The sequence below is a fragment of the Haliotis asinina genome, chromosome 15 (genome assembly GCF_037392515.1).
Source record: "Haliotis asinina isolate JCU_RB_2024 chromosome 15, JCU_Hal_asi_v2, whole genome shotgun sequence".
NCBI lineage: Eukaryota > Metazoa > Mollusca > Gastropoda > Lepetellida > Haliotidae > Haliotis > Haliotis asinina.
This window is the reverse complement of record NC_090294.1, coordinates 29,554,063-29,567,385: the sequence shown is the minus strand read 5'-3', so window position 1 is coordinate 29,567,385 and position 13,323 is coordinate 29,554,063. Positions and strand designations below refer to the sequence as shown.

At 36.6% G+C, this 13,323-nt stretch overlaps 1 protein-coding gene across 1 annotated transcript in view; it reads right to left on the bottom strand.

Annotated features, from left to right (window-relative positions):
* Nucleotides 1-607: 607 nt before the first annotated feature.
* The window catches only part of LOC137265130 (M-phase inducer phosphatase-like), a 23,039-nt gene continuing 10,323 nt past the window's right edge, over nucleotides 608-13,323 (bottom strand). The window contains exons 4-16 of the mRNA XM_067800443.1: nucleotides 9,174-9,236; nucleotides 8,830-8,869; nucleotides 8,309-8,467; nucleotides 8,037-8,177; nucleotides 7,241-7,354; nucleotides 6,898-6,990; nucleotides 6,566-6,748; nucleotides 6,258-6,368; nucleotides 5,050-5,112; nucleotides 4,046-4,144; nucleotides 3,730-3,863; nucleotides 3,229-3,346; nucleotides 608-2,177 (exon numbers count right to left, since the gene is read on the bottom strand). Of these exons, the coding sequence (XP_067656544.1) occupies nucleotides 2,040-2,177; nucleotides 3,229-3,346; nucleotides 3,730-3,863; nucleotides 4,046-4,144; nucleotides 5,050-5,112; nucleotides 6,258-6,368; nucleotides 6,566-6,748; nucleotides 6,898-6,990; nucleotides 7,241-7,354; nucleotides 8,037-8,177; nucleotides 8,309-8,467; nucleotides 8,830-8,869; nucleotides 9,174-9,236 (1,456 nt within the window). The 3' untranslated portion in view covers nucleotides 608-2,039. The remainder of the gene's footprint in view (nucleotides 2,178-3,228; nucleotides 3,347-3,729; nucleotides 3,864-4,045; nucleotides 4,145-5,049; nucleotides 5,113-6,257; nucleotides 6,369-6,565; nucleotides 6,749-6,897; nucleotides 6,991-7,240; nucleotides 7,355-8,036; nucleotides 8,178-8,308; nucleotides 8,468-8,829; nucleotides 8,870-9,173; nucleotides 9,237-13,323) is intronic.

Here is a 13,323-nt window from a genome sequence, read left to right as displayed (position 1 = left end):
AAAATCTTCATGGTGAATTTGACATAAAATCACTTGGATGAGATTTGTTTTATGCTGCACTCAGCAGTATTCCAGCTATGTTGTGGTAGTCTATTGATCAATTCAGTGATCAACAGTATAGGCATTGATTTACGCAACTAGGATACAATGTCATGTGTCAACCAAGTCTGCAAGCTTGACCACCTGATCCTGCACATCCTACAAGAAGCATGGGTTACTGAAGATCAATTCTAACCCAGATCCTCACTCAGCCAGTCCAGAGTGAGGCAGGTCATATATGTATAATACTAAAATTCCTGGATCGCAAATGGAGTGAATGAATTACTAAAACCCATGACCACCAAATGAGAAAACATAGTTAGGTCTTCTGTGCGAGAGGGAAATGAAATAACAGACTAATCTCCCTACCCAGCAGAAAGTAGTGAGTGAATGTTGATGCTGCAATCTGCTCTATTCCAGCAGATAAATCAACAAGCCCTGGAAAAGCTTCTGGGTAAATTATCACACACTCAACTAGGAAACCCTCAATACTCTGTAGTTTTTCTTATGACAAGAACTTTATAACCATTCTCATCAATCCCAACTGGATGTTTATACAACACAAACATTGAATGAAAATTAATTTTATTGTCGCAATTTTCACCATGTACACACTCTCATAGTTCCATTTTATTATCTGATCAACATCAAGTTTATGCTATGTGTGACCTACTAATACATTTATAGGTCAAGGATAAAAAAATGAGAAGAATGAATAAAAGCTACTTCAGAAACTTTATGTACAGGCATAAGCTAATGGTCTCTTTCATAAAACTGTCTTAATATGCTTTTAAAAACTCATCTGAATTGTTGTCAGTTAGTTGTTGGGGCCAACATCGTAATCATTTGTCGACTTGATTCTTAAAACACTATCACATGACGTAAGTACGCGAACAATAAATATAAAAAAATCAACACCTAGCATAAACACCTACACTACACAGACTACTATAAATAAAACATGAAACATGAGGATCTTCTACAACTGATAAAGTCTCCACAAAATCCGTAAAAAACTTCCTAAAATCTGGTAGTATCTGGCATTGGGATATTCACTTGATGTCACTGGTATTACAATTTTATATCCTTAAAGGTTTTAAAAAAATCAACATAATTACACAAGAGTTGGTAAAGGGACAACACAAGAGAATAATGAGTAGCTTTCATACCCTACAAATAGCACCATTCACAACAGTATCAAGATTAAATACTTCCATTCATATATACATACATCCACACATGTACACAAATGAAAACAGAAAAAAGGAATGGTAGGCTTGAAATTGTCGATTTACTAAAGCATGAATTTATGTTGCATGCTTCTAATACTCCCTCTGATTTTTCATGTCTCAGTTTTGAAAATTTTGTAACAGTAACAGTTACAGAAGACAATCTATTCTTTGCTTCTGTGAGATACTTATATTGTTTGAAAGTTTGACAAATTAAATAATAATTTAAGCTTCAAAACAATCTTTACTGTTCTTGTTCATTTTACGAATGTGGTCCACGTTTCAAAATGCATTATTCTTAAACCTTTCTTTTTTTAGGGATCTGTCTAATCAACGGATGGTGAGTGTAATTTCAAGACCAAACTGAAAGCAATAAGACCTGAGAGGTAGAAATGGAAATGTAGAGAGTGACAGGTAAAGCAGAAGCAAGTGATTGACAGGGGCTGACATCGTGATATATATTTCATTGGATGTCAGTTTGGCAGAGAATGCCACTATGTACAAATAATACTTTCACAACTGATGTGAAATTGATACATTTATACACACAACATAAAATTACAGAAAACAATAAACAACATCAATAAACAGACTGTGAGCACTTTCAGTGACTGCAGTCCATTGGAGTGCAGCGTCATTTGACCAACATAATAAGTCATCATTCACAAACAAATGAAAGATTTGTTTGTCAACAATGATCAAGTAACAAACAATGCAGATTTGCAAATAAATAGTTTTCACTAGAGTCTACTGGATTTGTGAAGAATGAAGCTAGAATTTCAGTGTCCGTAGGCCTGTTCGGTGTCCCTTTTCACCTGCCCAGGATTTTGACTTTGCACGGAAATGTCTCAGGTCATGACTGTGATCTTTATGAAGCATGGGCTTATATGTCTGGGGTTCACATAGCTCCTGAAATGGGACAGAGGCACATTATAATCAGAGTTCAATCAGAGCACACAATAAGCTCCGTACAACAAGTTTCAACACCTAATGATAAAGTTAAAAACCAAGCATCAGAGAGATGACACATACTTGTGATCAAGTGAGATAAGGAAATGGGTATTTGGTTTCTTACAGTGACGTTCGGTTCACTGTAATCAGATACCTTCACTTCAGTGTCAGAAGAACAGAACATTGGTTTCAATATCTTTGACAATCCAATATCCACAAGGCTAAACTGTATCATATCTGTAAGATTCATCAAGAAACAATGGTCTGGAAATAAGGACTAGCTTCATTTTCAGGACAGGAAAATATAAATCAGAAACCCCAGAAAGTAGCCAGCAGCCTGATCAGTACAACTTAAATTGTGACACTCATAAAAATCAGGGGCACTTTCATCATTTGTTGAACAAACATGGTTTACCTTCACTTTCAAGGTGTCTGAGGGGATTATATTTACAGGGTGAAGGAACACATTTTGAGGAAGTGAGGAAGTGTCATCGCTGGGTACACAAGAAATGGGGAAATGTGGGCAACTGAATTTGTGTCTTCGGTGTGACAAGTGATCTCTTTACCAGTAGGCTACCCCACTGCCTCCAAAACATTTGAGAGAAATTAGGACGGCACATTTGCCTGAAAACACTGAAAAAGGTGGTAGTGAAAGAAAATTATGCAGAGCAATTTTTAAGTTTAGTCTTGCAAGATGTTTTTGATAAACTGAGTGCATCTTACTTTTTTGTCTGTATTTTTCATATGTAAAACAGGTTGTAAAACAACTGTGGTCTAACCTTGCAAATAATGCACTGAGAACTTTAGCCTATCCTTTTGATTTGTGATGTACTAAGGAAATTTAAAATACAAATAATTAGTTAAAGTTCAGGATTTTCATTCAGCAATGAAGAAATGTTTTAGCAACAATACTACATAATGTGTAGTAACAATTAACTGTGATAAACCTGGTTGTCTGTGACAAGGTGACATGGTGAGGTGAAATAACTTCAGTTATGTGTCACTGTACCTGGTGTTGTTCATAGAAACACTTGTATCCACCCTCTAGGAGGTACAGCTCAGGGTATTTCAAAAATGGGTACACATCCTTGTTGATCTCACGATCTCTGTTACGCAGAAATCGTGATCTGTGAACATTAAACACTCATATTCAATATTGGTAGAATGATTATCAGCTAGTTATGAATATGTTCTATTTTCAACTACCAGATTCACCTATCTACAATAACTACAAAAGATTCAAACATATGAAGATGCTTGTACTTTGTGATAACTTGCTACAGTACAAAAATATCCTAAACATTCATTCCAATAACTTTCTATTGAAATCCTACCCACACTGAATATTACAGTTGTATACAGAGTACATAAAGTCAACCAGTGATTGTCATAACAGGGTCAAACATAATCCCCAAATGATGGTTCACATATATACATGTCATCATCACTACATCAGAGGTATATTCTACTACTAAGACTTACTACTGACAGTGGAAGTGTAAGTACTTACAAGTTTGGTCCTCTTTCTGATGAAAATTCGCAGTGGAATATAACTATTTGTCTCTTGTTAGGATCAGAAACCATAGCAGGCTTCTTTATAAATTCTTCTAGGATGGCCTCTTTGGTATAGATATTCTTTGCTTTCTGAAAATTGGAGATAGGAAATTGGTTACTGTTTACTGTGATTCATTACTTTACAGCAAGGTAGTACTTATGTAAAGATTAATCACACATGTTTTTTTATTGCTGCATTAGTCTCTTTGATAAAGAAATGAAAACCAGATATCATTTGTAAATGTATTAAAAATATTATCTCTGCTACAAACCTGTATATGGCCTCCGTGGTACTCGTATGGATACCGACAGTCGACAATACAGAAGTCACTCACTATGTGGTCAAATTCATGATTCAGAACACGACTCATCTACAACACAAAGACATTACATGTGGATCTAGTGACTACCATTGGTTGAGTCAAGGGAAGGATTATTTAACTAGACGTGAGAGAATGAGTTTAGTTTTACGCCCATATAAGCAATATTTCTGCTACATGACAGCGGTCTGTAAATATCTGGGTCTGGACCATACAATCCGGTGATCCACTGCATGGGCACAGATCTATGCAACTTGGATACAATGATGTCAACCAAGTCAGCAAGTCTGATTATCCAATCCCTTAGTTACCTCTTACAGCAAACATGGGTTACGTAATATCAATTCTAATCCAGATCATAGAAGGTCTCCAAACCATAAGAAAGTGTGCATTTACAGGTACAGGTACAGTCAAAGCTTCATGCATATTGTCACGAATATGGTGTGTGTACATGCCAGTCAAAGAGAGTGTTCATAGTAATGCATTTATTTCAAAATGCCAAAGTGTTTTATTCATATTGATAGATAAGATTTCTTAAGTTGTCCATGAACCTGGAGTTATCTTTCTCACAGGTATCCAGTCAAACACACTTTTCATTATGTTTGTTTTTCTTTGCAGAGTTGAAGATCAAAGTATGGGAAGTCTTCATGTCGTTTCAAAAAACAGTCGTATGAAAAATGTTTAAAAATATTTCAGTCTTGCTATGAGTACAAGGCATATATCATCCAAGGCATATATCATCATTAACAAAAAATCAATTCTTTCATCAATATTTATAGGTGCACTAATGTTGAGGAATTATATGTGGTAAAAGTGTCAAAAAGAAATCTGATATTTCTGTTGGTCATCCATGAAATCAAGTCATTATTTGTCCTTTACATTGGTGATCTGTCAAGACAGTACCTACCAACATTTGTTCCTTATTTAAAGCATATGTAAGATGTAAGAATACATACTGTTTCTGGAGATATTCCTTTGAGATCTTGATGTTTGCTTGGTATAATAGGTAGGCAGTAGGGCTAAAAACAAAGAAATACACATAAAATCTGTAGTTTGAAAATGTCAAAATTTCTAAAACTTTTGAATATCATCTCTGAATGCTGTTCCACAACCATCTTCTATGATACAAAATGTGTTACTAAACAGCTGGAAAACACCAATTACACTGAGATGTGTAAACCAGGATATGGCACATGCAAAACTTATTTCTCAATAAATATCTCTTCCTACACGGCGCATATACCAATACTGATACGTGATCTCACTTTGTATTATATCTAATAATGTGAGTGAGTGACGCCAGACTCAGCAATATTCCAGCTGTTTGGTGGCGGTCTGCTAAAAATCAAGTCTGAACCAGACAATCTTCTTTACAAATAGGATATAGTGACATGTGTCAACCAACACAGCAAGCCTTACAACCTGATTCCATTAGTAGCCTTTCACAACAAGTATAGGTTTGCTGAAGACAGGATCTAAGCCTAAAACTTGTCATATCTGATAATGTATCTGTTTTAGAATTGTGTCATACACACTGAAATTGAAATGTTAATTTGAAATTCAGTTCTTGTTTGCCTGTTTCATTAAATACATGCTCATGATTTTCTTCAGAGTATACATCAAAGTCTAGTAAATATGTGCACTCTGTCCAACTTGGGCTCTGTCTTTCTTGGATTCCTGTATAAAGTGGTCTGAACTTATTGTCAAGACGTAATCCCTCTTTGTTGTCATAATGACAAAAGATATGTGTTTCATGCACAATTATGTAATCATCAAAGGGAAATAACACCATCAAATTCTGTGTAAATTCTGAGTTGCTTGGACAGCTGTCTAATTCAGACATTTTAGTTGGCCCCAAGTTGGTCCACATTAGACAGAGTGCACCGTACACAAATATGGTTAAAGGTTCAAAACAATTTATGCTTCTGTAGCTTTCATCATGTTAGTTAGATTTTCAATAAAAAGAACTCACTGACCTTATGTACCAACCACTGAACTTGTAGTAGAAATGTTTTGTAAGATTATTCCAACGAAAAACATTAAACACAAACTCAGAAAGAAATTGATTTCCAGTAGTGATTTTTCCTAATTTGATGCTGTCTTCACAACTTGCTCCTGAGTGACAGATGTACTGTACTGCTAGCATCTGATCACAGTGTTTTACCTTGGAGCAGTCACCAATGAGATCAGGCTCATCGTTCAGCCTGTTGAGAGCAGATTTGATCTGGGCCTCAGTTTCTGAATGACAGCGATGTAGTTTCATGTATGGAGGCTTCTGAAAGACAAGGGTTCTGTTGAGTAAAGCAATGTGTCAGTGTGACATATTTACTTATTTCTAATAATACCACATATTTTTATCGGCAGTTATTAGAGCGTGTCAGTTGCTCTCACACAGAATGAGGGACATGACTGATCTTATACAGACCAATCAAACCCAAATGACACAGTGATGTCTTTGTTACCAAAACTGACCTCTACAGGTGGTGCCACACAAGAAGTCAGGTCTTCCATCAACTCTTTTCGATGCCTTTTGTTTTGAACTGGTGTTGCTTCATCTCGTGGTGGCTCTAGTCGCTTGTGAGAAAACGGCCGAGATCGGACATCAAATGACTGAGATCTTTGTAGGATGGATGTCCTTGCCATTGTTCTTCGTAACTGAAAAAAATATTTGAAAGGTCATACCTGACTTTATAAAAGATAGTACCTAAATTTGATAACAACATGGAATCTAGTTCAGCATTTCTCCATAGATCTTGTACAGGCGTCTAACTGACTGGAACACAGACAATAGTGTAATGACTTACAACTGGGGTATCATCATCTTGTATGTGGGTGTCCTTGTTGAGAACAGGGGCACTAAACAGACTAGCCATACTGTCGGGAACTGGGTCAGTGATCTGGAAAAGTAAACAATAAATATTACAGATACTATACTGTAAAAGATCTTTGTAATCATATATAACAAAGACTACAATACAATACTCGTGGTGGATTCAAGAGGTGTGCACCTTTACTTTTTCAATATTTGACATGTGATCAAAATCCTGGTTCCAAAGTTGACTCCATTAAAGGAGTGTTATTTCTAATAGTCATGTTCACCTGAGCCATGACACACAGCTTCCTAAGAAATTGGTCATTGATATTTACCTCTGCTACCTCCTGGTCAAAGACATCCAGGAAGCCATCATCAACATCATCATCAGTGCTTGCAAGAGGTGATGACTTGAGATGAACAGGACTGCCAAATGGCCCACCCTTTTCCTGTGAAACAAACAAACAAAATCATTGTTATAAAGAAGGCCTTTATTCATGTATTTCAGTTATTAAATGAAATAAAGAGAAGACTAGCATCAGGTGAGTGAGATATTTTCACAAAGCCAGCGAAATCATGACAGACAGATACTCCTAAACATCTAGGATAGATTTGGTTTTCAATAACACATGTTTGTCGTAAGAGGTGACAAACAGGATTCATTGATCATGCTTGCTGACTTGGCTGACATGTCACTGCATCCCATTTGTGTAGATTGATGCTCTTGATGTTGATCACTGGATTGTCAGGTCCAGATTCCATTAGATATGGCATGCTGCCATATAGCAGGCACATTGCTGAGTGCAAATCAGTCAATCAAAGCAGATGGCAGGATAGATACCACTCACATCCATAACCCAGTTATCTACAAACTGAATAACAACTAAACTCTAAGTCTAAGGTTTTACTTTCAAATGCTTTAATCATTAGAGTATCCAAATGTTGTGTTGGCATGTGCAAAGTAAGATGTAACTCTGGGCTTGAAAGTATGGTAATATAGTCCCCACCCATCTCAATACCAAATTCGCATGTCTTTCTTGTCCCAACAATCCTACAGACAAAATTGGGCTATAATCCTTCTTTCATTACTTTGAAAAGACAACACAGGGAAATGCTGAATGTCAAAAATACCTGGAAGGACTGTGAGAAAGATCTCTTTTTGGACGGAGACTTGACTGGAGAATATTTCTGAGGAGAACATGCATCTTCATTAATTATCTTCATCTTTCTTGGGGGTACTCCCACTGGGGCAGCAAACAGGAAGCGCTCATCCTAAAACATAATAACAGTAAACATAGAATCATGTCATGACTTTTTGAGTCAAATAATATACTTGAACATGAGCTCCTGAAATACTCATGTAGAATCTATTGTTAGCAAATAACATTAAGTCTAGTGAGTACCTTTTCTCTGTCAAATCCCAAGCCACTGTCCTGTGAACATGTGTCTTCAGGATCAAAAGCAGGGCGGTCACAGTCAAGCATGCATTCACTAGGTTTGGGGGAACAGGAATTTTCTTTATCTTGGAAGTCAGTTGGGCTGTCAAGACGCATAGTTGGCAGCTGGAAAAGATACACAATAAATTAATGCAAATGTGCAAACAGTAAGTATGGAATTTTCCCCCACATCCACTGATTTCACACAAATGACACAAAAATAGTGTACTGATTGTTGGCAATCAAACAGTTACTTTACAAACTAATGGATAGGATGCACTAGCTGATGTGCTGCTCAAATAATGAATGTAGAACTGAATATAGAACCTTGTACATGGTGTTTGAATAATGAAATTAATAGCAATAATTAAAAACACAAATACACTTTGTTGATGTTCTCAAGACAATATAACAGATTTCTTTACTACACTAAAAAGATATAGGACTCCTTTGTAACTTTATTACAAACTTCCTCTAGTCATACTTACAGGCAGTGAGTTTATCCTCCTAAAAGCAATAGTTTTCCTTCTGCAAAAGGAAACAACAATTACACATCTATCATTTCCAAAACATAATCCACTCCTTGACAAGTGACAGACACTGATGTCCATTTTTCTTGAGAGTAATACCATAACAATAATCATATTTACAGGCTGTCACTTGTTCACAATTTACTGGACCCTAGGGCATGTAATAAGAAAGTAATAACCCTTAGCATTATTTTACCCTGTGTCACAACAGTTATCATATAATACTAAGCTATATAATTTAGGACACCCTAGACAATAGTCTAAGTGATTAGGCATGATGGATGTGACAGGACATTGCTCACTTTGTGTAGGCCTCTGGTGGGATGTCTGGGTTGGTCTTCAGCAAACTGCCAAATCGATTCAGGCTGCAAGAACAAAAAAAACACCAGTCAGTAAAACTGTCAAACAGTTGAGAGAGAAAGTGAAGTTTGAAATGTGTTCTGTCAAGCAGTATGCCCTCCACTCAAGAGTTCCACTTCTGCTAACAAGCACCTCTCTGGTCAGCAGTTGTGTGGACAGACACAAAACATCATTCAGCTGGCCCCATAAATCAAGATGACCTCTCTTATAACATCCCTTGGGGATATCCCTGGCTATCATTCTCAGACATCCCTGACTTTGTTGCCTCATGTTGCTGCTTCAACAAATTAGTTACAGATAGCATCTGTTGGCAACAACTGCTTTCAACTTTCCTTGTTTCAACTTCCCTTGTTTGTTTAACATTCTAGAAAGACCAAATTCTGGTTATCAGTGGGTACTATGTCTACAAAACTACAACACATGTATTTTCCAAGCAGTTCTTCTTGTTTGAACATTGATGATGAAATAGCAAGTGCTAATAATCCTAGTAACCATAATTCTTTCTGCATTATTTCTTGAAAAGTAAGAACAGACATGAAACATCCAAAAGCAGCTTGAGTGAGTTTCATTCAGCTTTCCTTAAGAGACAGACAAAAAAACCTCTCTACATGCCTATCAAGACATTCAGTGACCTGGAACCATAAACTGTCATCTGCTTGCTGAGACACTATGAGGAACTGCTTTAGGTTCTTCATTCCTCTTTGTATCACAGTCACTCATGAGTTGACTGCCACTGACAAACTATTGTCAGGTTGTAGACACAATAATTGTCTTTTACACACACAATAGACAAATTTTGGCCCGAGAGACTTATTACAAGGAGACTATGACCATGAGATAATCAAAGCAAATTTACTGATGGAATGAAAGGTAAGAACAAGGCACTTAATATGCTGAAATCAGTCATCATGCAATTTAGTGTAATTTGGCTAGCCTGGTTAAAGAAAAATATATATTAAATCAAAATCTATTTACAATCTATTTTCTGCTTGACCACATTAATATGTAATTACCAACAAATAAAATTGTATCAAGCATAAATAACTATTATTCAAACCATATAGGAGTGTATCCTTGGGAATTCATCTTTAGCATCTTGAGTCTCAGACAGTCACCTTTGGACTAATTCAGCACAAGTGATGTATTCTGGTAACTCAAAACCTCCTGATAAGACAACTAATACCAGACCAATGAGAATTCACCAAGTCATTAATACCAAATCTGAGACTTGTATGAAGCATGTGAAATTTCACAATTTTGCCCTAATATCAACAAGTCTGTTTGAATAAGGATTTGAATAAGGATCCCACACCTTGCTATTGTTTAATCTATTGAAAATGTTCCCAACACCATCTTATGAAAAAGTCAAGCTGTTTGGAACAAGTTTCAAAAGGTTGTCAATGCAGCTACCATCTTGTTATTTCCCACCTTGGTAGAAAACAGTCTGGATAGAATTCTGAATTGAAAAGAACCTGAAATGCTGTAACAGTTCCCATTGGAAGATTCACACAAGTTTCTCAATGGGTGAGAAAATCTTGTACCAGGGTGGGAGCAAGGATATGCCTAGGTCACACACTGGTGACTTTTCACACATCTCATAAACACATTCTGGTTTAATCCCCAGTTTACTTTGAAAATTCCACCAGAAAATTAGTCCCCGGGAACCCTGTGTGATTCAATCAAGCAATGAGTAACAAGTCCTAAGTGGTGAAATTAGCCTAGACTGAGGTGAGAGTGAGGCCCAGACTTGAGAATGTCCTGCAGAGATCTTTTGTCCCATGCACCTAGTTAATAGATAATTGTGGCCTTTGACTGCACACTGTCACAGCCACGAGGACAATAGATTACTGGGTAGGACAATAGCTAATGCTGAAAATACCCTACAGTCACACAAAAAGGTAGACAGTGTGAGAACCAACTGTAGGTATGTGGTTGGAGATGGGACAATGGACAATCAGGCTGGGTTAGACCTACTGAGGTTCAACTACAGACAATGGAGAACATTTTTACAAGTGTAATGATGTTAGGATTCAAGATCAAAGGGAGGGAAAAACACTTGATGATACAAAAGATTTGTTGGCTTACACTTTTCTCAAAGTAGAAGTTAGCTTTTTAAAGGTAATAATGCATGTGTAATTGATCAGTTTAGATGTAACAAGCCATCCCCTTTTTATTGGCTGAGTGTTTACAAATGTTTTGGCTACACAAGTTTTTCTATTGATATTGGGTAATTCCACTAATACTCTATTGGGCTTAATGAAAGAAATTTGAAGATAAAAAACATAAGTAGATAAAGGCAGACTATATAGACTGAAATATTACAGAATCAAAATATCTTCCTGCGCTTGCATGAGTAGATAGCCAGAGGTTCAGATCAGGCTTCACAAATCTGAATGTTACAAAAGTTTGGAATTTGTCCTTAAAATTCAGTGAGTGAATATAAAAAAATTCAGATTCTCAAAAACTTTATTAGAGATATCATAAATGACAACATTCACTTATTATCAGTATTTGACAGATTTGTAAATATGATGTTGGTCTTAGTATGACAAAATAAACAATCGGATATGATTAGAACTGATCAACTGCTGATTGCAATTATAACATAATACTAAAATAAAACTGCAGCTTTTAATGGCAGCTTTTCATACTTTACTACTTTAAACACTTTCAGACAAAAATCTTTAACCTTAGGACCAAAGACCTCTGTCCACAAAGTGATTTTAGTGTTACAGTCATAGTGTGTATAAGTACAGGAGTGTTAGATCTCCTAATGTGAAAGGGCCTTGGGCTCTAGTCCATTTCACAATGTTAGCTCTAAGATAATAATAACACCCTTACTTTAACATAGGTACCGGCTGCTTAGGTGAATAATAACAATCACATTAAATTATAACTCAGTTCTAAATACACAATGCCATTTAGAAAGTGGGACTTAACCTAACAATAGTACTAGAACCTGTAGCTCACTTGTAAAAATAATAATCCCAAATAAAACATATATTAAATATCTCAGTAATCATTACAAATGTTACATCTGATGTTGAGTATTTATATCCATATATTAGTAAGAAAGGATAATTGTTTACAATTTTAAAGAAATGAGAAACATTTTCAAATTTAGAATAAAACACCAAACGTATACAATTTCACATTCTTAAGCACTCTACTTTAAAGTTTCATAACATTCTGTCATTTGAAATGTGTCATAGCAAACAGGACACCAAAATCCAATATTTCTCAACTTCATGAAAAGGACTCCATGGTGAGTTCTCTGACACTCAAAAAACCTTGCCTGTCCCTCCACAAATTATCGAAATCATCAGATTATGTAATGACATTTGTAATCTGCCCTATCAACAATGGTGAACAACCTACACTAAGCCAGTGTTACATCTGCCCATAGTTCTAACCCAGTCATGTAAAGCATGTTTCATTTCTATCATCATTACAACATGATTAAAGTGAGTTATCAAGCTCCAAATCTGCCTTAATTTGGGTCCAGGCATCCCTGGAGGATGGGAGGTGGATAGATAACCAGACCTAGCTGCCATAGCCTACCACCCGCTGGTTCGGGTTGGCTTCACCAGAGTTAGGTAACCAGGGGCTAAATGATCCTGGGAAATTACCACCTATGCTGGATAGGGGCTGGATAGGAAGCTGACTGGGGCCTTGCTGGGGCCAGCCCCCATGAGGTGGCCTTTGTTACTTTGTCCTGGGGTCTGAGTGTTGTAAACAGGACTGAAGTCATCATTGCATGACAAATGGCTTTTTGAAAAGTCCTCTGCTCCTCCAGAATCGTTCACACCAAGCTCCTGATAGCTCCAAAATGAAGCAATACTGGCATTTGGCTAATCTTTCAACACAAGAGGACTTTTAGATTGAGGATGGAGGTAGTCATTTGGATGGGTGACTGGACGGACAATGTCATAAACTTGAATGGAACAATACTAGACTCTAGAGAAAGGAAATGGAAATATTGCCCACTTCTAAACTAATCCCTGTTATTTGCAGAGCTGTCACTGTAACACACTGTAATGTTGAACTTAAAAAAAGTTCAACCCGTCACTGACTTCTTAAGTGGAAGTAATT